A 25,525-nucleotide genomic window follows, 5' to 3' on the forward strand; every position below is an offset into this window, starting at 1 on the left:
TAACAAAATGAATTTGCCCTCTCACTTTAAACAACTTAAAAAAACCCCACAAAATATATGAAATAATGTTTTTAAGATAATGGATGACAGGAAGTACAGGATGACAATGATTCCTGACAAAAGGGAAGCAAAAGGTGGTAAGACCTATAATTTTCTCTGGCTTACTGCTTGGAGAGTTTCCAGGCTGCAATATAGGGGGAACCCAAATAGAGCTTGGAAATCTTCCTGAGAAAGGAAGACAGAGTTTGGAGGTGAAGGAGTCCCAGGTGACTAGAATGTGTGGAGCAGAATACAGGATAGAGAGCTGCAGAGAGAGCTAGTTCCAGAGCTCCTTGCAAGTCTGTAGATAAATACTGATCAGTACATTAATGCTTCCCAGGGCTGTGAGAAAGACCACTGAAAAGGACCAGCTGGAAAATACATAGAGGCCATACAGGACTGGATATGATTGGTGTTCCCACCAAAAAGAATGGAAAGACCTCCTAGCCCCTGGGGCATTAAGTAGAGTCCTCAGACAGGTGTTGGTACTACCTGACTAGCGGGGTAAAATTAGCCACTGAGAGGATGTGAACATGGTTTTTGAGAACCTGCATGGTCTATCCTTCACTTGCTCCTCAATCTTCACCACACCTGACATCATGCTCCTCCTTTCCGTCTTGACTCAAGACACACCAGTCATGTCTTATCCCTCTTACCCGCCAGGAATACCATGCCTCATACTTTTTTCACATTCAGTTCTTCCTGGAAGATCACTGCTCCCCTCCCCATTCTCTGCCTTGGCCTAGTTGGTTCCTACTCAGTCTTCCTACTCACTCTCACTCAGCTCAATGGTCATTTCCTCAGAAGTCTTCCTTCACTTCTCTGACTTGATAAGATCTCCTTATAAGGAATTCTCATAGTACCACCTACGAATTAAGAAGTTGTAAGATTTGTGTAACTGTTTTTTCAATGTCTGCCTCTCCAAACAAACTTGACCGTGAATGGAGTGACATCTGGTTTTGTCCCCCCATCATATTCCATATGTCTAGCATACTGCCTGGCACACAGGAGACAAACCTTTTTGAAAGAATTAATGGGGTCTATAGATACTGGCTTTTAAAATCTAGCCTTCTGTACGTTTATATAACACACAGGCAAAGAAGCAAACAAATGAATTTTCCAGGTTGCCTAGAACTGGAATTGAGGGGGAGAAAAAAGAAGCCAAGGTCTTGCTTAAAATTAAACAAAAGCAAGGAAGAAAAAAACCTGGCAGGATGAAATCATTCACACACCTACTCTGCCTTTTATTTTTCTGTAATTAAACAAAAGGTGAATTCAGTAGGCTTTATATTATGATAATCACAGGATACTCAGCTCCACTACAAAGAAAACTATTTACTGCCCAGGAAAAATGAGGAGAAAAACATGGTAGCCATGAAAGCTGAATTAAAAATTTTGAATTACTAAGTGAAGAAATAGAGAAGGAAAAAAGGGGTAGAAAAGGGGAGAAGAGAACACTTGAGGAAGGAATTTAAGGTGTGAAGCACTGAAATCAATCTCTTTCTAACAGGTGGTAGCAGCTGGTTAAGGAAGAGAAGGGTGACCCTTGAACTTACCTCAGATAGACAAAGCTGGTCTGGAGGCTGCTGGGAGAGAATAAAGGTTTACAAAACAGAATAAAGCTGGCATTGATGCTCCCCCAGCACCACTGTGCTGGATAAAGACAGGTCTTGTTCCATAGAGAAAAACAAAATAACACAACTACGCGTCAGAAATGTATTGTGTGTGAGGTGGGAGTGGACAACAGGGAGTGAGTATGGATGGGTGTTGGGAATTAACTGGATATAATAATCTTAATTTACTAAAAAAATACAATAATTTTTTTTTCTAGTCACACCTTATTAAAATTCTACTGATATTACCAGGGGTCAGCAAACTTTTTCTGCAAAGGGCCAGATAATTAATATATTAGGCTTTGTGGGCTTTATAATCTCTGTTGCAACTACTCAATTCAGCTTCTGTGGCATAAAAACAGCAATAGACAAACACATAAGTGAATGAGCATGGCAATGTTCCAATAAAACTACTTACAGACGCCCCAAGTTAGAAAGTTAATTTTGTTTGAAAATAGTGCTGTACTCCATATCCATTAAAAGGGAGAATCAGGGCTTCCCTGGTGGCGCAGTGGTTGAGAGTGCCTGCCGATGCAGGGTCGCCTGGACTCAGGTTCGTGCCCCGGTCCGGGAGGATCCCACATGCCGCGGAGCGGCTGGGCCCGTGAGCCATGGCCACTGAGCCTGCGCATCCGGAGCCTGTGCTCCGCAACGGGAGAGGCCACAGCAGTGAGAGGCCCGCGTACCGCAAAAAATAGGGAGAATCAAACAAATTATCTTTCTTTAACTTATACTAATTATGTTGCCAAAGCGAAAAAACAACTTGAAATATTTTTTGATAAGTTCCCTGAGTTCCTTTGTAACTCTAGTATCTAACAATGCATGGTAGATCAAAAGAAAAATATACAATATTTGTTGAATAAATTGAATAGTTTTCCATGAAAGATATGGGGCAATTAGTAAAGCAGAATGTCCGTAACAGTTGACAAAGCAATGGTATATAAGATATGCAATAACAATTCTAAGACAAAAAATCAAGACAAGGAATTACTAAAGTAGCTGTTTCATATTTTAACATAGTATTATGGCAATAATACTATATTAAAACTCTTTAAAACCTAACATTCTTCTCTTTACTCAGTTCCTATGAAAATTATAATGATGGGAAAATAACCGATTGTAAACAGAATGGATTTTTATTAAAATTTTTTGATTTCATTAGAATACTTTAAATTATTGGGTCACAGTTTTAATATTTTTACTGATGGAACTGGCAAGTAAAATGGTAATATGAAGCCCATGTAATAAAGAATAGGTCAATGTATTTATTATTTCTTACATTAAAATATCTGTCTTTGTTTCATCCAGTTCTGACCAAATTAAGTGTGGATAAATTAAGACTTGAGGAGACACTGATCTCGTATGTTTTCCTAAACTCGTAAGATACTTTCTCATGGTCTGTAATACAGAGAGGAAAGCCACCTGAACTGACCGCTACCACAGCTCTTCCTTTCTTAACTCATTATGAAATAAAATCTAATATACAAAAATGAAACTTATTATACAAAATAGGCTGATCCACCATGCATTGTTAGACATTAGAGTTACAAAGGAACTCAGAGAACTTATCAAAAAAGATTTCAAGTTGTTTTTTCACTTTGGCAGCATAATTAGTATAAGCTGAAGAAAGATAATTTGTTTGATTCTCCCTATTAATGGATATGGAGTACAGCACTATTTTCAAACAAAATTAACTTTCTAACTTGGGGCATCTGTAAGCAATTTTATTGGAACATTGCCATGCTCATTCACTTATGTGTTTGTCTATTGCTATTTTTATGCCACAGAAGCTGAATTGAGTAGTTGCAACAGAGATTATAAAGCCCACAAAGCCTAAAATATTAATTATGTGTCTTCTTTCAATGGTGAATCTTAGTAAAGCACTTACAATTTAATTTTGATTACTCTAACAATTTACGTACAACAAGAACAAATCTAGTACATAGATTAACTTACATTTTTACAGTCATTGCTTTCTTTCTGGGAACATCACAGTAAGTACAGAGAAAGCCTAGCAGGAAACTATGTAGAGCAGTGCTTCCTAATTATGTTGCCCAAACTGTGTTCCGTGGGATATAAAATTTGGAGAATGCAGTTTAACATGCTAATGGGGCACTGCGACTCAATAAGCGCAGGAAAGAGAAGGGAGCATTTCCCAACGTTATTAGACCACAGAACGCTCTGCTCACAGAACATCTTGGTGGACGAGCATTTCCTGGAATACACCTTTGGAATGCTTGCGTAGCAAACTAGATTAAGGTGACTAAATCATCTGGAAACGTTTTTCTATCAGAATGAAATTCAGAAAATCATCTACTCTATGCTTCACAGTTCTTCCATTAGAAGATAATTATGATGCTGAGTAACAGCACATGAAGTAACTCTAATTCTAAATTTTATTTTTAAATGCTAAAGGATACTCTGTGCCGAGGGTTGCCTCAACCATACAAATTTAAAAGAATATCTTGAGTTAGGATTCAAAAAAAATATGGTAAAATGTTCATTAGCAGGACCAGAGAGGTATGCACGGTTAGTATCAGTTTTAGGTAGTTAAAGGAGTAATCACCCATCAGTTATATACCTGAGTGAAAACCAGAATTCTGAATGGAAAGAATATATATATATATATATATATATATATTCAGTCGGTTTTGAGGATAGACCACAAAACAGGAGAAGCTGACAAACTGAACTTTTTTCAATCCAATCGAAAGTGTCAACTTGAGTTCTGAATTTTTATGGGAAAATTTAACGTTTTAGGAAAATAGTAGCTTTAAGTACACATTAGGTTATTCTAGTTTGAAATTTCCTCAGAGGTGTCCAAAGTCCATTTATTATATCCAGATATGTATCAATTAGGAAAAGGCACACCTTTGCTTTAGGAATTCAAGACACTGACATTGAAGAGGTCTATATTATTGTTTTCAATAGTCACACACAATTTTAGGCCATTATCACCTCCGAAACTATCTCTTACAATTGGCCCTTCACACACCCCATTCTGCCCTCCCCTCAAATCTACACTGTGTGCAGCTATTAGAAAAAGACTCCTTAGAATTACACTTTGATCACATAGTTTATCACAATTCACAGAATAAATTCTTGGTTTGATCTCTTTTCTTCCTGTTACACCCACTTGGTGAACCTAATTACTCTTAAGTATAAGGGCCCACCTTTCTCCAAGCTTACATGCTGGCAACTGAGATAAAAATCACAAAGCTGTTCAATCCTGTTATTTCTTGAGACAGTATTTCAAACATTATCCACAGAGCTCAATGCCCACCATGCTACTCTTAGATTACCTCTTGATTCATAGAAAACAGACTCTACTATCCTCAATACTCTGCCCATAAACTGCTTTGCATCCTCATATATTATCCCCACTATCCTCATGTTTTAAGAGAGAAATGACTCTTCTGGCCAAAACCAATCTCTCTAATGATGCCCCAAGATATCCCATAATGAAGTCAGGGGCTTCACTCCATTTCTCCTACTTGCCATCTCATTTTTCTATCTTCAATCTTTTTTTTCCACTGGCTTCTTCCCATTGGCATCTAAACATCCTTCAACTGGGCTTCCTCTCACTACTTCCCTATTTTCTCTCCAATCGTAGCTATTTACATTTTTCTGTGCTAATTTTCTTCATTTCCTCTTCCTGCATTTAGTCAATCACAACATTTCTGGCTCTGTTAGTCCACCAAAACCGCTCTCTCCCAAATCTCTAAAATAACCTCTTGTGCTATGTTCAATGGAACATTTCAAGGCCTAACTGACCTCTTAATAACATTTTACACTGTTGTTTTTTCTCTTCTTAAAACATATTTCGTTTCGCCACGCTCTGCTGGCTCTCCTCTTACCTCCTGACTACTCATCAGTCTCCTTTTGCACATATCTTTTCCTTTCTCCGTATCTTTGGGGCTCCGAGACCCTATGTTCTTCATATTTTACACTAAACAGTCTCTTCCACTCTCATGGCTTCAATTATTTGCTGGCCCCCAAATCTGTATCTCCAGCTCAGACCCCTCTCCTGAGCAAAAAACCCATATTAACTCATTCCTTCCTAAACATCTTTTCTTGGATACCCCACTAGATACCTCAAATTTCTTATGTCTAAAACTGAACACCTTGAGTGTTCTCTTATATCTCAGTGAATATTACAATCACCTACCCAGATGCTGAAGCCGAAAACCTGGATGTTATCCTTCATTCCTCTCTTCTCTAAGACAGGTTGATTCTACTTCATGGATCTCTCTCAAATATATCGATTCTTCCCCATTACTGCCACTATTAGGGCTCAAGATATATTTTTTTTCATCAACTGATGCTGACCTCACAATTTGGGCTATGCTTCCATCGGTAGCTTTATCTTCTGCCATTTTTCCATCTACCCCCTGCCCCATCCTTAATTCCTATTTTGTGTCTCAGCTATATGAACTAAATTAACCAGTGCTCCAGACAAGCCTGCTCTCTTCTGCCACCCAAATTTTCCCTCTGCAATTTGCTTCTGCCTGAAATACTCTCTGGACTTCTAATACTTTGTCATCCTTCAAATTCCAGCTTAAAAGTAGGAATCCTTGCCTAATTCTCTGAACCTGGGTTCAATTTCCCTGTGACGTGCTCCTACAGTCAATCTCTCCCATCACAGCACTCATCTTTCTACCAGAATTGCCTATTCACTATCCCCCATGAGATGATAAGCTCCTTGAGAGTACAAACCATGACTTTCACCATTCTACCCTCTTAAACCATATAATATCCCACTTAAAACATAAAATACACTCTATATATTGAATAAATAAGTGATATAGGTCTTCTTTTTCTCACTTAGATGGAAAAAGAACTTTTTGAACCTTTTCCGGTGCCTAAGAGCATATTGTAGGCATTCAAAAAGTATTTGTTGAAACAAGAATAGAATAGAATTGCATTTCTTCTTCTTCCTTTCCATGTCTACGGTTGATATATAGCAGTACAAATGTAGTCAAGTATAACTTTTAAAACTTCTGTGTATTAAGCTATATATGGACAGTTAATCTTGAAATGTTTAAAAACAAGACATTTGTGGTAGAAGCAAAACTCTTTATCAACAGAAATATTCCATTAATTCATTATATACCTAGAAAAGTCCTGTTGTTAAAAGTCTATCTCAAATTTCCAGTCACTAAGTACTCTATGAAGAAGAAAAACACATATAAAACTAATAATGAATTTTAGTGTCATTTCCAAAAAGGCAAAAAGAAGTATGGAATATCAAGAATAATGAGAAAAAAACAACACCTTAAGAAACATTTAGAAATCGGATAATATAACAAATATTGCTATAAATACAACTTTATAAAAATAATGTCCCTGTTGATTGAATGGAAAAAAAAAGAATGTTAAAAAATAAAGAAGGAAAGTTATCAGTAAAAGATAAATAAAACTTTAAGCAGAACAGGAACTACTACTAGTAATTTTTAAAATGAGAAAAGGTGAAAAACAACTCTTAATATGATATTAAAAATTTTTTAAATGTCACAAGGATTTGAAATTAATTTGAGAAGTAATAATTAGGCATCTTCCATTTTATTTTTCTAGGGTGATCTCATATTTATAGTGAGGTGAAGAATCATATTAAAATAAATTTACACTTATACCTTAGAAAGATACAATGGTTAAGAAGCTGGAAGGAACAAAATACAGTTCTGTTGAAAAATGACAATGTAAACTAGCTTTAGTATGAAATGAGGATGGTATAAAGAATTAAAAATGAAACACTACACTTTATTCTCCATTCATGGCAGTCTTTTAAAAATATGTGTGAATATTTTTAGGTGAATTATAAGTTCTTTTAAAAAAATAACTATCAGATTTCTTCCCTCTTTTTCCCTGATATACTATTGGTTATAATATTATTTTCAGTTATCCTTAGGGCAAGAAACAAAGGGCATTACTTTTAGATTTGACTCATCTTTCATAATGGAGACTCTAATTTGACCACCTTTAAAATTTTAATCACTGAATGTTAGATAGTTAAAATTTTAAAATCACTGCATGTTAGATATACTGAAATAGGTATTATAAAGTTATTCAGTTAAGTAATTGAATTTTGGGGGTCATAATAATCTTCTAACCTATTAAAACTTGAGTTTAATTACTGATTTTAATATTTTAATTTAGGACCCGAGAGTGTTTTTTTAGCTTTTAAAAAAGTTTTTTAAAAAGGTAACAAAAATAAAGCTGCCAATACCTTCTGGACCCCACAAAAGCCTCCCCTAAAATACACAATGTAACAATGCAACCATATGATAAAATATCCTTAAATTTCCAAATGTAACCTGGCACTCTTTCACGTCAGGGAAGTAATCAACAAGCACTACCACACTCTCACTTATCCTAAATTGTCTAGCACCTATCAATAGGCAGAGCTTGAACTCACTATGATGGCAACTACAGTGTTTACACCCAATTTTTGCTAGGTTCTAGGGGTAACAGTCTCCCTGAGGCACAAATGCCAGGTCAGTATAACTGAGTAAAGCCCATGATTACTTGCTGAAGTCATTTCAGTTTGCATTCTGAATTTAGCATTACCTTAAAATTACCTGTATACGACTTTCTCCCTTGCTAGGCTACGGATCATCTCCGTAAAGAAATCCTTTATATACATGGAATCTAGTTCAATGTCAGATATGAAAAAACTATTCAACAAGTTGCTGATTTATTGGGAAAAAAAATCTTGTTCCTTGATACTCTTTAAATAATAAAATCCTAAAGTGGTTCCCAAAGTAGTACCAAAGGGCCTAACTTAATGGTATGTAAGACTGATACCCTAGGATTATTACATGTTATAGTCTGTATCAATTTAGCCATGAGATAGTTTTTACTTCCTTCCAGATGGTCTCAAATCAAGACAATAAATATATATTAGCCTGTAGTGTAGTAGTTAATTTTTAGATAGTTGTTTGGGCATATTTATTTGTCAAACTGTTTTCTATATTTTATATTAGAGCTATCAGATGCAAAAGCAGGTAATGTTTACATTAATATTTTTAGAAGCTTTCTATGTCTCAAATATACTTTAATTTGCTTGAAATCCTGGACACATTTAGATGTGGGGAAGTGCACTGGGACATTTAGCAGCACCTAATTTCACGAGTTTCATACTAGGTGCCAAGAAATTAGATTGTCCAAATTTTTTGGAAATAAAACTAAATCAGCTGTTCTTTTTCTACCCATTATCTCATACTTTACTCAAGGCACCTACAATGAAACTTTAAAATTAAGTAGAGAAAAACTTACCTAGTTGGGATTTTGAATAATAGTTTGCCATTTGTCCACTGTTGCAAGACTGCCGTTTATGTCTTTTTGTTGGCATTTCTGTGGTCTTCCATGGTGGTCTTTTTCTTTTGTTCAATTTGCTAAGAACTTCAGAACTATCAGAAGGATTCTTGTCATAGTTAACACATTTATTTAATTTACTATTGTCAAGTTGGCTAGGAAATTTATTGCTTGAAGGACTATTTGCTTTAGCATTTTCTATTTCTTTAGATTGCTTTTTAAAAGAATTTTGCCTAGCAGAATGGGATCTTAAGGTAATGTGCTTTGATTCTTCTATGTGAGTTTGATGATTACTTCCACTGTTAACAGATTCAGGAGAGTAAATGATTGTATTTAACTTAAAAGTATTTCTGTGTTCAAGATAGTTGATCTTCCTCAAAAATATTCTACAATCTTTTAAGGTTTTTGACCTCCAATTATTTGGACATACATTTCCTAGTCTTGGGCCCTTTTCAAAATCTTTTTGGCTGCAGTTTGTTCCATTCTCCTTTGCTTCTGACTTAAATTTATTCTCTAAACTACCATGTGTTTTGAAGTCAGACATTGCCACCCTCTGTTGCAAAAAGTCATCCCTGACCTTAGGTGGCAAAATAAACTGATTATCTACTGTGTTTTTTCCTTGGCGTGGGATGTCAGCATTTGTTCCTCCCTCAGTCTTACTCAAAAATTGGTTCTGACAAAAAAATCTTAAGTTCCTCCTTTTAGAGATCCAAGCACCTGTTCCATGGCTGTGCAGCTTTCCCTCTCTTCTCCACCTTTCATGCCGCAACCTCTTAAACTCAGTTCTTTTTAACCTAGTTAGTGTTAAATTACTTTTCACATTTAAGAGTGGAGAGCTAACCACTTTATGCAGTATATGCAACTTCCCTGCTGATTTTGAAGGAGAAGATAGTGCAAATTTTTTAAAGTGCTTTCTGAAGGGGCTGGTATTAAAATCAGAATATTTGGTCCCTAATTTAATTCCTCTGGTATTTATTACTTCCAAAGGGTTTCGTGCATTTGCTTTTCTAACTAGTGAAAGAGACTGCGTTTCTGTTGTTTGCATAAACCAGGTACAGAGTTCATTCAAATCATACTTTTTCCGAAAAAGCATTTTTACAGGTGAAACTTCAAGTTCTAAAAAACAGGTGTCCAAAGGGCTTGCTATTTTGAAGTTATCATTTTCAATGTGTTCTCTTTTTTTATGAACACAATTTTCAGCTTCATCTCCACTCACGGGCACCCAAGCATTTGTTATTTGCTCAAATCTATTGTTTAATTCCTCTAATAAGGAATCGTTTGAAGTAGAAGCAGCCCACCACCTGAGCAAAGGGTTTGATGAAATTATAGGGTCCAAGGATACTTCAGAAATGGGTATTAATTTATCTTCCAAACGCTTTTTTGCATTCCTTGAATTTCTAGCTCCTGGTGTACCTTTGGAAGCTATTTTAATCCTTGACTGCTTATGTTTGTCCTTCTGACTTTTACCTTTCTGCAAATGGAGTTTACACGATTTATGGAGCAGAGCATTTCTATAAATAAGTGAACCAGAAGATGCTAATGAATGTAAGAAATGCAGAGATGGTTTTCGATCCCTAATAGAATGTCTCAAAGGTATAGTAGCAACCATACTTTTTGATCCATTCTTAAATTCGTCAGCTTCAGTGTGCCTTGTATCCACGGTGTACTGGTGATCATATTTTACTTCAGGCAGATTTTTTTCTAATATATTCTCTTGTTCTAAGGGAGGTAAGCAGCTGCTAATACTTACTTCTCTCTCCTGAGGTGAAATTCTATTAATAGTCACAGATATGCCAGAGATTTTCACTTTTGCAGGTCTACCAGGCTTCCTAATTATTGCCAAAGACTTCTGATTTGGTCGAATAATGTTCTTGGAAGGTTGAGGTATCACAGACTTGTTCTTGATAGGTCTAACATGTTCAAAGCCAGACCCCAAGGTCTCAGTTTCAGTAGTCAGACTTGAAATAGCACTTATTCTTTCACCCGAGTCTATTTCACATTCTCTAATATTTCTGAGACTATTATATTCTGTTGGAAAATCAGCAACGTTATTATTTAAAGACATACCATTACTTATGTTTACACTTCCTTCAGAAACATGCCTTTTAGTTCTTCTTGACCTTCCATAAATAACAGTTACTATAATACTCTTCTTATATATACCTTCTTTTACTTCTGATAAGAGAGATTCTGGGCTTTTCTTTTCAGCACTAAAGGACTCATTTTGGCAAATGGTGATGTCCGTTTGGTCAGTTTTAGGTTTGGGTGGTCTTCCAATTGGTCGCTTAATCTGTTTCACAACCTGGGGACCTATTTTTTTAGGTCTACCTGGTTTTCTTTTAAAAGATGAATCAATAGCACTGCTTGAATATTCCTTAGGTTCCTCTTGTGGCTTATCACTATTCAGATCATCTGTAAACACTGCAGAGGATTCTGCAGTTTCTTTTGCACAATTAAATTTGTTTAGTTCTTTTTGGAGACCGTCACTATCATTAAGATTAGAACTATAATTTTCAAAGTTGGCATTTGGGATATTCTCATTTCTTTCTTTTTTTTTTTCATTTACTTGATGAGTTGGTCGTTTTTCTGAAGGAAGATAGCAATTTGATTCGGAATTACCAACTGAAGTTAAAGTATATTTGACTCCTTCACTGCTTTTAACCTCAGATAAAAACATGAGTTTGATAGGACTAGAATAGTTGGCAAAAGAAGAGCTTTCAATGGCTTCATATTTTGTTGGTACATTTTCAACACTGGAAATCAAGCTACCTGTATTTAAAACAGATGACTTTTTCTGGTTATCAAGTCTTTTGTTATTCAAATCTATTGTAGGTATATGATTGCTTTTAATATTGGTGGATGCCACTATGGGTTTTGATAAACTCTGCTCTTTGCATGTCATTCTACTTACAGTAAGAGTCATATTTCTACCAGCATGTTGATCTTTATCATCAATTTCGATCAATTTCTTGGATGCTTTATATCCTTCCGATAATGACTGATTATTCCAAGACTTTTTGGCCATATTTATTGTATCTTCCAAACGTTCCACAACAACTTGTAAATTAGAATTCATTGCAATTCTGTTTAAATCTATATTGTGTGAGCTTTCAATCTGAATATTTTTTACTGGATCTTTTTTTTTTGTAGAGTCACAGACTTTTTTGGCCTTAGGTGATTTTTTGAAAATATAATTATTTGTTACGTATATAGAATACCACCCTGGAGGTACAATATTTCGTTTAGTTCTGTTCAAAAGTCCAGGGACATCACTTTTCAAAGGAGTTTGAATATTCTCTAATTTTGGATTCTCTTTATGATTTTGCAAAAAATTTTTTCCAGCCACAGATTTCTCCTGTGATCTTCTTATGCTCCTTTTCTCAGAAGTTGTTTTAAAGCTTTCTGGAAATGCATCAAAAGCCAAGTTAGCTTCTAAATTAAGAGGTAGTTGCAATGATTGTAATCCATAATCTGGTGAAAATGTTTCTGCATGATTACTACCTTGAAGGTTTTTAGAATTTTGTAAAGGCGGCCCTTGGCAATGATAGAATTCTTCTTTGTCCGCTGAAAATAGTTCATCGTGGCACACAAATTTCCTTGGATTTTTTTCAGTGTATTTTTTTCTTACAAAGTTTTCATCAAGACTAGCAAGTTCTCTTTTTATCTGTAAAGACTGCCTTCTAAATATGGGTGAATCAGGAGAGTTGCGCATTGCAAGTAAGGTTTCTTGACGCTTTCGAAATCTTGTCTGAATAATTTTATTTTCTACCTTTTTATCATGTTGACTCAGTAATTCCATAAAACTGTAATCACTGGCCTTTGCATTATGCAAGAGAGAGGTTATTAAATCTCTCAATTTTAAATCATTATCTCTATTACAATCACTGCTAGATAATTTTATAAGGTTTGTCATATCTATCGTTTCTATTGATTTTAACTTTTCATTGATACGATCCATTAAATCTTGAAAAATTACAGTAGTTTCACCTTTTTCTTGATTTGTAGTACAATTATTGCTGTCTTCCAAGAGCAAACAATCAGAGTTACTGGATTTTTTAGTTTTATGCATTTTACCTTCATGATCATCTTTGTCACTGCTTACTTCTGCTGGTGTCAGAGATGGAGGCTGGTTAATGTTTGTTTCAAGTCTGTTATTTTCTAAGGCTGAAAGCTCTGAGATGACATCTTTCAATTTTTCAAATCCTTCAGTCTGTACAGGTGATAATGGTGGGGGTGAGGGACTTCGAGATCTACAAACGTCTTTAAGACTTATTGAAACATCACGTATTTCCCTTGATGAAAGAGGAGTCTGAAAGGCTGATTTTGTGGAATGAATGTTTGGTAAGAGTCCAGAACAACACCTGTGAGAATTATAACTGTTTGCAATTCCTCTATTCACTACTGTCTTAATGTGTTCAATAGTTACAGTTTGGCAAGATAAACAATGTATATCTTTAATACAGACTGGCAGAGGCACAAAACCAGGGCTTTGTCTTTCATTGTGTAAATACCCTCTTTCTGCCAGCCTATATTCACAACTACAGGAGAGCCCATCTAAATCATCTTCAATAAGGGGATTTTGAGATTCTGAAGACACAGAATATGATGTATTACAACAGCAAAGAGAAGCAGCATTCTGCTCTTGGACTAGAAATTTCAACATAGCCAAAACTTGTTGCTGGTGATGTATGCACAAAGATTCCAAAACTTTGCTTAATGCTGATTTTCCTTTTTCCATTTTAGTAGCTTCCTCTGATTTTGCATCAACAGTTGAACTAAAAATAAAAATCAAACAAAAAATGAATTACAGCAAAAATACTAATATCGTAAGGAATTTTAATTTTAACAGAGTTTGAACAAAAGATATTTTGGTATTGCTGGACTCCTAACTCCTATGGAGAGCTGCAATAGTGACATCTTCATTATTGTTTAGCAAAAATAAAATGAAGCACTGGTGATAATTAATTTCCTATGATAAAATATGAGTCAAAGCAAAGCCCTATGTTTTGTGATATAAAAGCTGCTGTTGATGATAGATATGATTATATTTAGAGATTGCTAATGTTTAGTGCTTTGGATATATTAAGAATATTTAATGGAAAGTGCTTCAGAAGGAGTTAAAATTTTTGTAAAGTAGACATGTTATAAATTATTTTGATTGTTATCAGTCCATATTAGTACAAATAAGAAAAATAAGATGTAGGAGAAAATCTTTCTTATCTTTATTTAAAATAGATATTTTTCAAGGTAGTGAAAATAAAATTATGAATAAAAAAGAGTTTTGCATAGTCACAATCAAGGGATTTAGATTTCATATAAATAACAGAATGCCTTTTCTAAGATTAAACTGTAGGCCTTTTAACCTAATAAGAAAATAAAAATTGAAGCTATTTAAAAATGAAATCTATTTTTAATTGATTTTAGATACTAAATTAATTACATCAAAACTAAAGGCATTACTTACCTAATTATTTAATTTCAAATGCTGGAAAATGTCCCACTGCAAAAACTAACATACATCTAATGTTAACTAAAACCCAGGATTACTTAGCAACCAATGTAGAGGTCTACAAAAGGCTTTTTAATCCAATACCAGCAGCAAGAAGAATAAAATATATTAAAAGAATTCTGTTTCAGAAAAGTATCTATTTAAATTAAACATATCACCAAACTCTGTACATGAAAATAGCCTCCCACTTGTGATTTCTTTTATTTGTTGTTGTTAGTTCCTGACTTGTAGAAATTTTATTTAGGGTTGGAGTTGAAATATGCTGATTATGAATTGCTACAGAAGATTGTATTTTGTTTAAATAAAGGGTTATTATGTTCATGAATATTAAAAATTAAAGAATTTTTCTTTTAAAATGAAGTGAGATTTATTTAAAAAATTTTCCTCCCTAAAACTGGCTTACCCTGTTTCACAGATAAGTATGCAATATTTTATCTACATTTTATAAAAACTACGTTGAGTAACAAAAACAACAAATTTTGCAAATTAGATCAAAATTTTTCTAGAAAAACAGTATCTTTGCTAGATTCAACCAATGTTTCACTACTACAACTAGCATGTGATTTGACATAAAGTAGCTATCAAAGAGATAAGAGATACGAAAGTACAGTAAAACTTTTTAAGTCCACTGCCACCTCTAGACAGATGAAGACAGGACATGACCTCAGTATCCTTTCTTTTCTGAAAATAATTTTTTGTAAATGTTTTCATGGTTGGGAGTGTAAAATAATTGAACTGAATCTGAAGATTCACTACTGGATAATTCAAGAAACCTATGTAGAGAACAGAGGCAGGAGTAAATGTTAACTATCAAATAAGAAGATATAAAGTGATACTATACTCTTTCCCAGTAAATTAAAAATTATAATTTTCACATAAGCAAAAGAAAACCCCAGAAGTTCTGACAGACACATTTCCAACACGTTTCTTTAAAAGTTATGTTATGGCCTATTAAACATATCTGTGACTAAATAAAGAGATTTTACATGTCTCTCAGAAAAATATATTGCACTATATTTTAAAGATTAACATGCTTTTATAACAGTTCCTGAAATGCTCAAATGATTTTTCTCTGTTAGTAAAGTCTAGAGTAGAAATAATAAAAATTCATGACTAGTGTTAACTATTCTGAAAAACACTGATTTTTATAGCTCTCTTTTGACTTTCCAAGGAAGTCGATACTTATTATTTTTAATAATGGAACTTCAAAAATCTCAAAAATACCACAGTGGACAGTAATTTCTATCTAATGCCATATGAAGAACAGCTTTAATAAGTTACTAATTAGATATTCAGGTATTAAGATTTTATATATATTTATATATATATCAGATATTAGATAACTAAGTTCTCAAATTATAAAACTCCACAATATGCTTATTTGCCTTCAATTTTTTTCTTTTCCATATTTCTTGTATGTTAGAATCTCAAAGAAAAATCTAATATATAATAGTTGAATACACATAAGCCTCCAATCTAGAATTTATTCTCAATTGATTCTAAAATTGTATGTTTCACAGCTCCCTTGTTTTTCATGTTAAAATTTTTTTCTAACCTTTTCCTGTTTGATTTATATATAAAAAAAATTCCACTTTTTTTGGGTAAGTTTCTATCCATTTTGCCATTACAAGTTTTGTTGTTGAAATAGTTGTCTTTGGAGAAAGTTAATTTCTAATATTAATATTAATAAAGCTGCTTCCTAGAGTGAATCAAAGAAGCCAGTGTAGTCAGTTTTTTCTTTGCTTTTCTTTTTTTTCCTTTTACTGAATGAGTAAATCAATCACACACCAACAGTGTTGTAAATTTAAGTGCAAAAGCATTGAAGTGCTTTACTACAAATTACAACCTAGAAACACGTTAACTGAACAATTAAAATTCATACAATCAGATTTAGATATATAACAACACAAAGTAGAAACAGAATTACAGTACATTTACAACACAAGACAGATACATGAATTCATTAGAAAATATTGTAATAAATAATTCATGAATTATAGTGCAATTGATTTATGCATAAATATAACTAATTGCCTAACAATCAGTTTATATTAACAAAATCTGTCAAAATCAAGGCAGCCACAGAGTTTTACTAAATTACTGCGACAATGGAAATACTGCAATTAAAAAACAAATACAAGTATTTGTACTGTAAACAACTAAAAAAATCGGTCTCACTAAAGTTAGTATACAATTTAATATAAAATTGTCATTAGCTACCAGAAATGGTTTAAACAACTTTACTGAGCAGTAGTTTTCTAAAAACAGAGGCACTGTTTTTTCTTTTCCTTTTTTTTTTTTTAAATATAAAATACTTGAACATTCAAATAAGTAGAAAGCACATAAGGGTTGCTTTCACCTTCATTAAAAGTCTGCTGAAACTGGATTTTTCAGAAAATTGTCAGTTAATAAGTAGTAACTGGTAACTAAATTTATAAAGTACTTTGAAAGTTTAACATAAAGAACATCTTAACAGAATCACTGGGGAGAAGGGGAACCCATAAATTTCCCTGCCTTTCCTAGTTTGTATAATCAAAAGTTAACTCAACAATTAGAAACATTTTGTTTCTTTTAAAAGTTATGGGTTGATCATTACCTATAAACTATCAAAAAATATTTAATTTACTATTTCTGACCAAAAATAAATAATACAAGTACTAAAATGCTGTAAATTAACTATAATATTACCTATAAAACTACTGATCACTGTGAAGTCAATAGCAAAATGATCCCTGATTTTATGAATCCTGTAAAGTTTTTGGTCAGGTCATCTTTTAAATGATATAAAAGTGTTCTGTAAGTATCCCTTTACTATAAACTTCTCAATCAATTTATTAATGTAAATATAGTGTGAGGAATAAAAAAGCTCAATACAATATAAATATTATGTAATGCATTCAAGCCCCCAAATTCTTGCAAGTAAAATTCTGTATAAAGCGGTCAATAAAATTGTGTTGAAACATTTACTTTAACTTTGTTTTTCAATGGGGGGGGAAGGGAAATATATTAAATAATCCAAGTTCTGGCCCTCACAAAATATGGCTTAATTCTTTAAAAAGAAAGATGACCCTGACATCTGCTGTTTTGCAATCTATTATGTATACTTTCTTAGTGGGGAAAAAAAAAGCAAGAGGATTCATACCCTAGTATGCAGGTAACATTAATAGCTGAAGAGGGTTCAGTATGGATCTAAGAGACCAAATAACTACTCGGTTGTGTAGTTTCCCACTCTTCAGTTTCCTTAAAGATATGTAAGCAGTTTTTAAATGTAATAGCTGAAAATTTCTTTAGTATTACATATATATGTGATTATTAGATACACACAAACACAAGTGTAAAAACACATGTATTTGACAAGGTGCACTTATTTTTTTAATTCAGCTTTAAGTATTCCTTTTGGACTTAGGAAAACTGGCTTAGAAAAAATGATCAGAACCTGAATTTTAATAGAGAAAAGGGGCACTCGAAGAATTTTGAATTTGTGAAGCAAATCTCCATTCTTTCTATGGAGGCACATGCTTTATAACATTTTACCACTAAAACTGCATACTTCATAAATCCAACATGGATACTCTGAACCACATTTTGAAACTGCTATATAAAATTACTGGTCTCTCTTATGAGTCTAGTAAAAGTTAAAATGCACTGCCCAGCTTCTAACTACCCAATTAGTAGAGAGTTTACATTACTGAAAGTTCAAAACAGCTTCAGTGTTAAATATCTGTAAATCTATTCAAGACCCTGAACAAACTGCAAATTTGGTTATTAGCAAAATGATAATGTATCGCCCACCAAAATGAAATCTGTAATTCATTTTGATAAACTGAAAATGTTTTGAAATGTCACAGCAGCAAATATATTAAAGTTACACTGAGGTTTTTCAATAGTAGGAGTGTGTCACAATCCTTAAAATTTAAAGTAGTCATAACATCAACTAACCAGCACATTTTAAACCAAAATTATCATTCTCAAGCTTTTTCTGTGCACATTATAAACATGCTCTAAGTTGCATTCCAACTTTCTTTTCTAACCTTACACATTAGCTTATTTTTCAAATGAAAAACAAAATTAAATTATTTTAATAATTAAATTTAAATTACTTTTTGTTCTTAGTATTCCATCTTACATTAAAGGACTCTATAGCTGCTGGGGTTAACTATGTGTCAGTTTTTTTTAAAGTATATACCTTATAAACCCCAACTTCCTGCTAAATCAACTATTAAATGATAAATATTAAATTTCATTATACATATCATTTAAGGTTTTCTTTTCTATTCCCAGTGGATGCACTTGAGTGCATTTCATATTTCATAGAATGCACTGTAGTGTACTAATACTGTATATATTAATTTTTATTAGTGTGGAGATAGCTGTCCGTTTAAACTTTGATTGGTTGTTTGATATACTTACAACAAATGTAAGTATGCTATGCAAAAATGTTTACAAACTATTAATATATTTCCATTATAAGATGGTTCAACTGAATGGCTGGAGTGGTCTTTCACCAATAAAAATGTTTCACTTGACAATTACTTGTTTTCCCACAACGCTTTATGCTATTGACTACTAAAGAAAACCTGAATCTTTTTCACCTATTTATACAAGGATTAAATACAAACTATCAGAATTAAGTAAGCAACTATATAGTTCTGTCCACAGTGAAAACCCTGAATAAAACTTTTTTTCAAAAGGCATGTAAGTGGTTTTTGAACTGTAAAATTTCATGTCTCCTGTCAGAGTGAGCATCTGTAATTCCCACATGTGTGTATACAGACACACAAATACACACCTGTGCACATACACACACACACAAACACGCATACACACACACACACACGCACATACACACATTTTCCTAACAAGTAATCTACACAGGCTTGCCGCTGTTTTTGCAGCTGCCAGTCCCTGAATCTGTCATATTATATAACCCAGTGTCTGGTAATCGGAGTTTCTTCTTCGGAGGAGTCTTCAGTGTTCCAGATCTTTCTTTTACCTTGTATTCTAAAGTGCTGTGAGGTACCCCATAAATTCCTTGTGCTTTGGAAACACTCATTTTTCCGCTCATTACCATTGCAATAGCCTCTTCCATTATTTCATGATCATATTGCCGATAACGGCCACGTTTTTTCCTGGGCTGCTTATTATCTTTTCGATCCAACCCATCTTCAGTATTTTCAGAGGTTCCATCAACTGTTCCATTTTTAGAATTAAGACACAAAGGAGAGAGGTCCCCATGTAGAAAATAAGAGTCAACACTTGAGTGAGTTACGGGCCCAGAACATTCTATTTTGTTCTGTTTAGGGAGTATATTTTTCAGTTTTTGGAGAGCTGATCCTTCCAGGACTGGAGAGGTTTTGGAAACTTGATACATAACGTCCAGCAGACCAGGACCATCAGGTTGTGGTTTTGAAACAGAACTTACTCGTAGCTGAGGAATTTTTAACTGTACAGTAGGATGTGTTTCATATTGTAGGCTTTCATTTTTTTCTTTAAATTGAGTAACCATTTTCTGTAGAGTTAACTGATGGAGGTAACTGGAAGCTGTTGGGAATTTTAATTCTGAGGTTTCAAGTAGATTGAGTTTACTTTTTTCTGTGCGCTCTGCTTGAGCTCTCGCCCACAAGGCTACTTTTTGCAGCACTGCACAAGTTTCTTTACTGTCTTTATATGAGTAACTATCATTGAAATCTCGAGTTTTGTTTTTAAAAGATGCAGGCTTCCCTGCTGGTAAGGCTTCTAAGTGGAGAAGTAAAGTTTTTTGAGGTATGCCATAAAGTATGCCTGCTTTATTTATGTCCAGTGCTCCAGACTGAATGTCTTTCAAAGCTTTTGAGAGCAAACCATCTGCAAACTCAGCACTTCTTTCCACATAGTCCTCTCTGTTTCTGTGTAGTCTCCTGGATGGATGGAATGAAACGATGGTAAACTGATGCATGAGAGACTCTCACACAGCTATGGAAGGGGAGGGTCCACTCCTTTATTATACTCCTTGCTTAGGTAACATCACTGCTTATGACTCTTTTAAGTCTGTGAGATGTAGTAGTTGCTCCTTATCAAAGCAAACGCTATAGTCCTGGTAGGACAATGTGTCAATCATACGGTGGCCTCAACGGGCAGACCTTCCAAGAACATAAAATCCTAACTCAGTATTTGTAAAAATATTCTCATGATGTTGCTATTCCTCTGACAGATGCTTGCAGAGCAACACTTATAATTTTTTTACAATTAGAGTTCCATTATATAAAATACCCAAATCCTAAAGGAGTTTTTGTTAGTAGAAAAGTGACGTTACCGCTAAACAAGTAATAAAAGAGTCAACCCCTTTAAAGGAAATTTGTAGCAGCAAGAATATTTCCAAACACAAATACCCCATATTTCCACAAGACTAATTTTTCTCTAGATAAAAACTTAAAATCTGAAACAAGTAGATAAGTTATATTTGGGTAAAATACTTTTAGATTTTATACATGTTATTTCTATTTCGAATGTATCACTATAACTTTTAAAGTTTCTTAAACAGAAAGCTCACTATACCTCATGACTCAAAAAGCTATTACAGCCTTAGTTGAAACAGATTACACTCTACATCTGAGATTTAAATGTTACTAAAAAGCTTCCTATGCAGTTTGTTAATGGGAAGATGCAAAAGTTACCAAAAAAAAAAAAATCCAACAGAACAGCATTTCACTATTAACTATTTAATTAATTTAACAACAGCTTTTAAAGCATGAAAGGATTTTTTGTGGTGATTACTAGATAAAGTAGTCTGCCACCACACCTAGAACACAATGAAAAAAGTCTAAACACTGTTAAGTTAGTTGTAAGAATTAGTAAGCATAGTACTTTTAAAACTGGTTGATTGTTTTAAAAAATTAAATAGTGAAATTACATATTTTCCTTAAAATTGCCTCCTAAATATTGAATTTAAAATTCTCTTTACTCGTCCTGCTTCTTAGTTTGTATTCTATGATTAATTTGGTAGTTCATTTAGTAACATGAACTAAAGTTTGGTGATTGTTCTGATAACTTTTCTTTAACAGAAAGAATAAAAAAGAAAGAGAAAGGACAAATGAAAGGTATGAGAGACACACACTTATGAGTGACAAAAATTCTGGAAGAAAACTATATATGTCAATCTATTCAGAGTAGTATTAAGAGTTCTCTCCATAATTTTATATTAATATTAAATTATATTTCCTAGATATTGCTTACCCAGCCATTGAATTTTCAGAAGAAGGATCACATATGGATGACTCTTCAGATTTTATGCTGGTTTTCTTTGTAGAGAGATCTAACACTCCATCCCCTATAATTTTTGCAAGAGAAAAAACTTTATATTTGTGACAGGTAATCCTTAACATTTTAACATTTCATATTTTGATGATCTACTAATTCATGACCTAAAAATTAACACTTGTATTTGACACATGGCCATCACCAACTCATCTTGTGGTTTTAGCAACAATACATGACTGGGAAGGCACTACATAGGAAAAAAGAACGGAGAAGGAGCTGGCACTGCCAAGTGATATGAAGAAACAAAGAGACTAGATATAAAATGTTTAAAATCCACCCTTGGTCACCTTTTCCACTGTTCTGCAGTGAACAGCCATTGACTGCTCATTCAATAGAAACATGACTGCTTCCTATTCAAGGCTGCCCAGATGATTTTGGGAAAGTAGGAATAATGTACGTTGAACAAAACAGAAAGCATAGAAAATATGATGATGAATAAGAAAGCGATAATTAGCATTTACTAGGACCAGTAATATGTGGAACACATACTTTAGGTAATCTTTGACTCTATGTACAGCCAATCTATTTTTTAGAACTCAGCATAGAATTTTCCTGTTTTAAATAACTGAAATGTACAACAGTTGAATCACTGCCTATGTAATGTATTGTGGTTATACCTGTGATTGGAAGAAGACACAACAATATAACATTTTAGGAAAAATAAACTGTTAGAAAACAACTGCTTATGTATGTTACTAACATGTAGTTATTTTATTACTATTATAATATTGAATCTACATAGATGAAGCTTCAATGATTCAGATATGTTGTTAATCTGATAAACTTCAAAATCAAAAAGAATAAAAATAAAACTATGAATTTAAAACACAGCAATACATACTGGGAATATATCTCTACAGATAGCTAAAAAATTGAAAATTAAAGCTACAAGGAATAATTGTAAGAAAACCCATGTTTAAAAAATATACTAAAAAATTCAACTAGGTTTAAAAATAATTTAATTATGTGCAAAGCACTGTTTTAGGAACTTGGAGACCAGCAGTAAAAAAAAAAAAAGGTATACAAAGTACCTATCCTCACAGTGCTTGTGATCTAGTTAGATAATTCGTACACCACCACCACTGACAACAACCATATTTCAGGTTGATGATCAGTGGTACTTAGGAAAAATAAAGCAGAGTGAGCTGATAGAGTAATGAGGGTAGGACTAAGGCAGCTGCTCTTTTCTCAGGTATTATCAGTAAAGGCCTCTTGGACTTGAACAGAGTCCTGAACAAAGTGACGGTACCAACCAAGCAGATTATCTTGGGGAAAGCTTGTAGAAGGATCAGTGTGCAAAGGCTATGATATGGAATCATATCTGGAATGTTTAAGGAACAGCAAAGAGGCCAGGGTGACTAGAGTGGAGTAAGAAGACTGTGAGAGATGAAATCAGAAATCAGGCAGATCACATAGGGCCTTGTAGGCCATGGTAAGAAATTTTATTTTGAAAGACAAGAAACCACTGGAGGATTCTAAGCATAAATCTGGCACAATTTTAATTTATGTTTTTAAAGGATCAATCTGCTGTGGGGAGAATGGACTGCAAGGGGCTAAGAGGGGAACAGGGACACCTGTTGGGAAAATGCTATGCTATTTCTCACCTCTAGGCTTTCACACTTTCAATCAGTTTCCTCTGCCTAGAAGTCTCTTAATCCTCTCCTTCTTCTATCCCCACACTCATCCTAATATTCACCAAATCTTACTCATCATTCAGTCATTCATGACACAACTTGAACTTGGCTGTCATTATTCTAGGTTCCTATACTTGCAATACTTACCTAGAGTATTTAGCATTTAGCAGGCTATATTCTAGTTTCTTACTGACTTATTAGTGTTAGCCACCAGACTATAAGCTATGTGAAGGCAGAGATCATGTCTATTTTATTTACTGATGTATCCCCACTGCCTACAATAGTGGCTGGCACACAATAAGTGTTCAATAAATATTTGCTGAAAAGAACTGAGAGGAACTAGAAGGAATTCAGTTATTGCTAGAGGTTAAAATGCCTAGATTGAAAGGGTAAAAAGGGAGACTGGACAAATAAAGTACATGGTACATACTACCTTAAAAAATTATTAAATGAAGTATCTTGCCCCAGTTTATCCATCCAGCCCAATCTTAGGCTTAGTTAACAACTCATCTCAACCATCACACTTCCTGTGCATCTAAACCACTTGCAGTTCCTCAAACATCCTATGTGGTGTCAGGTCTCTCAAACTGCAGTGCATGGTTCCCTCTGCCTAGAATGTTCCTTCCACTTTTCAACTTGCCAAATGCCTCATCTTTAAAGATCCAGAACCCCCCAAGTAGAATCTTAGTGTTCACCTTGTCAACAGCATCCTATAACACTTACGACACTCTCATGCAATTTTTGATTTACGTATCTTTTTCTTCCATGAGACTGAATTCCTCAAGGTCAGGAATCCTGACTTACTGATTTGTATTTCATAAACAAAAGGAGAGTGCTATAACCTACTAAAATAGAGAAATGAATGTTGTCTTCTCCTTTACTATCTCATTTCTCTTCTTCAGCACTTAAAATTTTACTATTTTAAGGTCTTACAAGACCATCTTCAAAAACGTCATTACTACCTAATCCATATTCAGATTTATCACTGAATTCACTCGTTTTGATTCTGCTCATTTTATGTAGTTTATAGCATATAAAATACACTCTTCATAAGTGTGTTATTCCTTGTCAGTGTTACAGAACAAATTAATGAATTTCTCCAGTTCTAAATTTTAGACTTTTGATATGGTCGATTTCAGGTTAACTACTCCACAAACCATAAATAAGGAGGTGCAGAGAACTCCTTCTCTCTCTCCTTTACATTAAGTGTGAAAACTAGGCTGTAGCTCCCTAGCTAGGACAGTAAAGGTCTTCTTGTCCTTTTTGGACCACTCCTTGATTGCTGGTTTGATAGCTAATTTCAGTCTTGAGGATGAGCTAGACTTAAGCCCTGCTCCATCTTTAAAAGAATTACCCAAATCAGGCTTATATTCCTGATTCTTCTTCTTTAGGAACTCTAAACAGTGGCCCAGGTGAGAAATGCTTTTATCTTTATTCCATAACCCATTCTCCATACCTAGGCTGCCCATGTTATCTATTAAAAAATCTCACTTTTTGTTAGTGGTTTTGTCACCTATATTAAAATATTTTGCTGGTATCATGATTCCTTTTTCCATCATAAAGGCTGTGGCTCAAGACCTAGGAAAATCATAAAGAGTAACCCCTAGGTTTATCTGAAATAGAAAAAACAAAAACAGTAAGAGAAGGGGAGAAATAGCTTGGGAACTAGGATTAAGAAAAAGAAAAAATCAGAAATGGCAAAAAAGGGCATTTTCTTGCTGCTGCTGATTTGCATCTAACAGCATCACTTCTTCACAATGGAGATATCACATCATAACTAGATTGTTTTGTGTGTATACATTTTCAAAGTACTAATAATTAACTTGATGGATAAAAAGTAAGCACTTATCATGCTAAATGCTTCAGGGCAACAGAAAATAAGTAGAAGACAGAAAGAGAGACTGAAATTTATTTATCATTCACCTACTGGTAGGTACTTAGGCTGTTTTAGTTTTTCACTATTACAAACAATTCTGAAGCGAAAATCCTTCTAAATGTTTTCTTGTGTTCACGTGTAAGAATTTTTCTAAGATGCACACCTAGGAGTGTAAGTGCTGGACAGAAGGGTATACATTTTGAACTTCTGTAGATATTACTAAAAATTTTTTCCATAACCTTGA

General features: G+C 33.9%; 1 protein-coding gene across 24 annotated transcripts in view; it reads right to left on the bottom strand.

Annotated features, from left to right (window-relative positions):
- Positions 1–25,525, bottom strand: part of LCORL (ligand dependent nuclear receptor corepressor like) — a 167,035-nt gene that overhangs the window by 9,586 nt on the left and 131,924 nt on the right. For 17 of the 24 annotated variants that reach the window (XM_079920925.1, XM_079920909.1, XM_079920904.1 and 14 more), the window contains 2 exons: positions 21,688–21,781; positions 7,599–13,741 (listed from right to left, as the gene is read on the bottom strand). The exons of 1 other annotated variant lie outside the window; for it this stretch is intronic. In XM_079920925.1, the coding sequence (XP_079777051.1) occupies positions 8,908–13,741; positions 21,688–21,781 (4,928 nt within the window). In that variant the 3' untranslated portion in view covers positions 7,599–8,907. Of the gene's footprint in view, positions 1–7,598; positions 13,742–16,561; positions 20,373–21,687; positions 21,782–25,525 lie in introns of those variants that run through there. 6 more of the 24 variants (XM_079920916.1, XM_079920913.1, XM_079920914.1 and 3 more) reach the window with 6 other exon arrangements.

The sequence above is a fragment of the Stenella coeruleoalba genome (genome assembly GCF_951394435.1).
Source record: "Stenella coeruleoalba genome assembly, chromosome: 4".
Taxonomy (NCBI): Eukaryota; Metazoa; Chordata; class Mammalia; order Artiodactyla; family Delphinidae; genus Stenella; species Stenella coeruleoalba.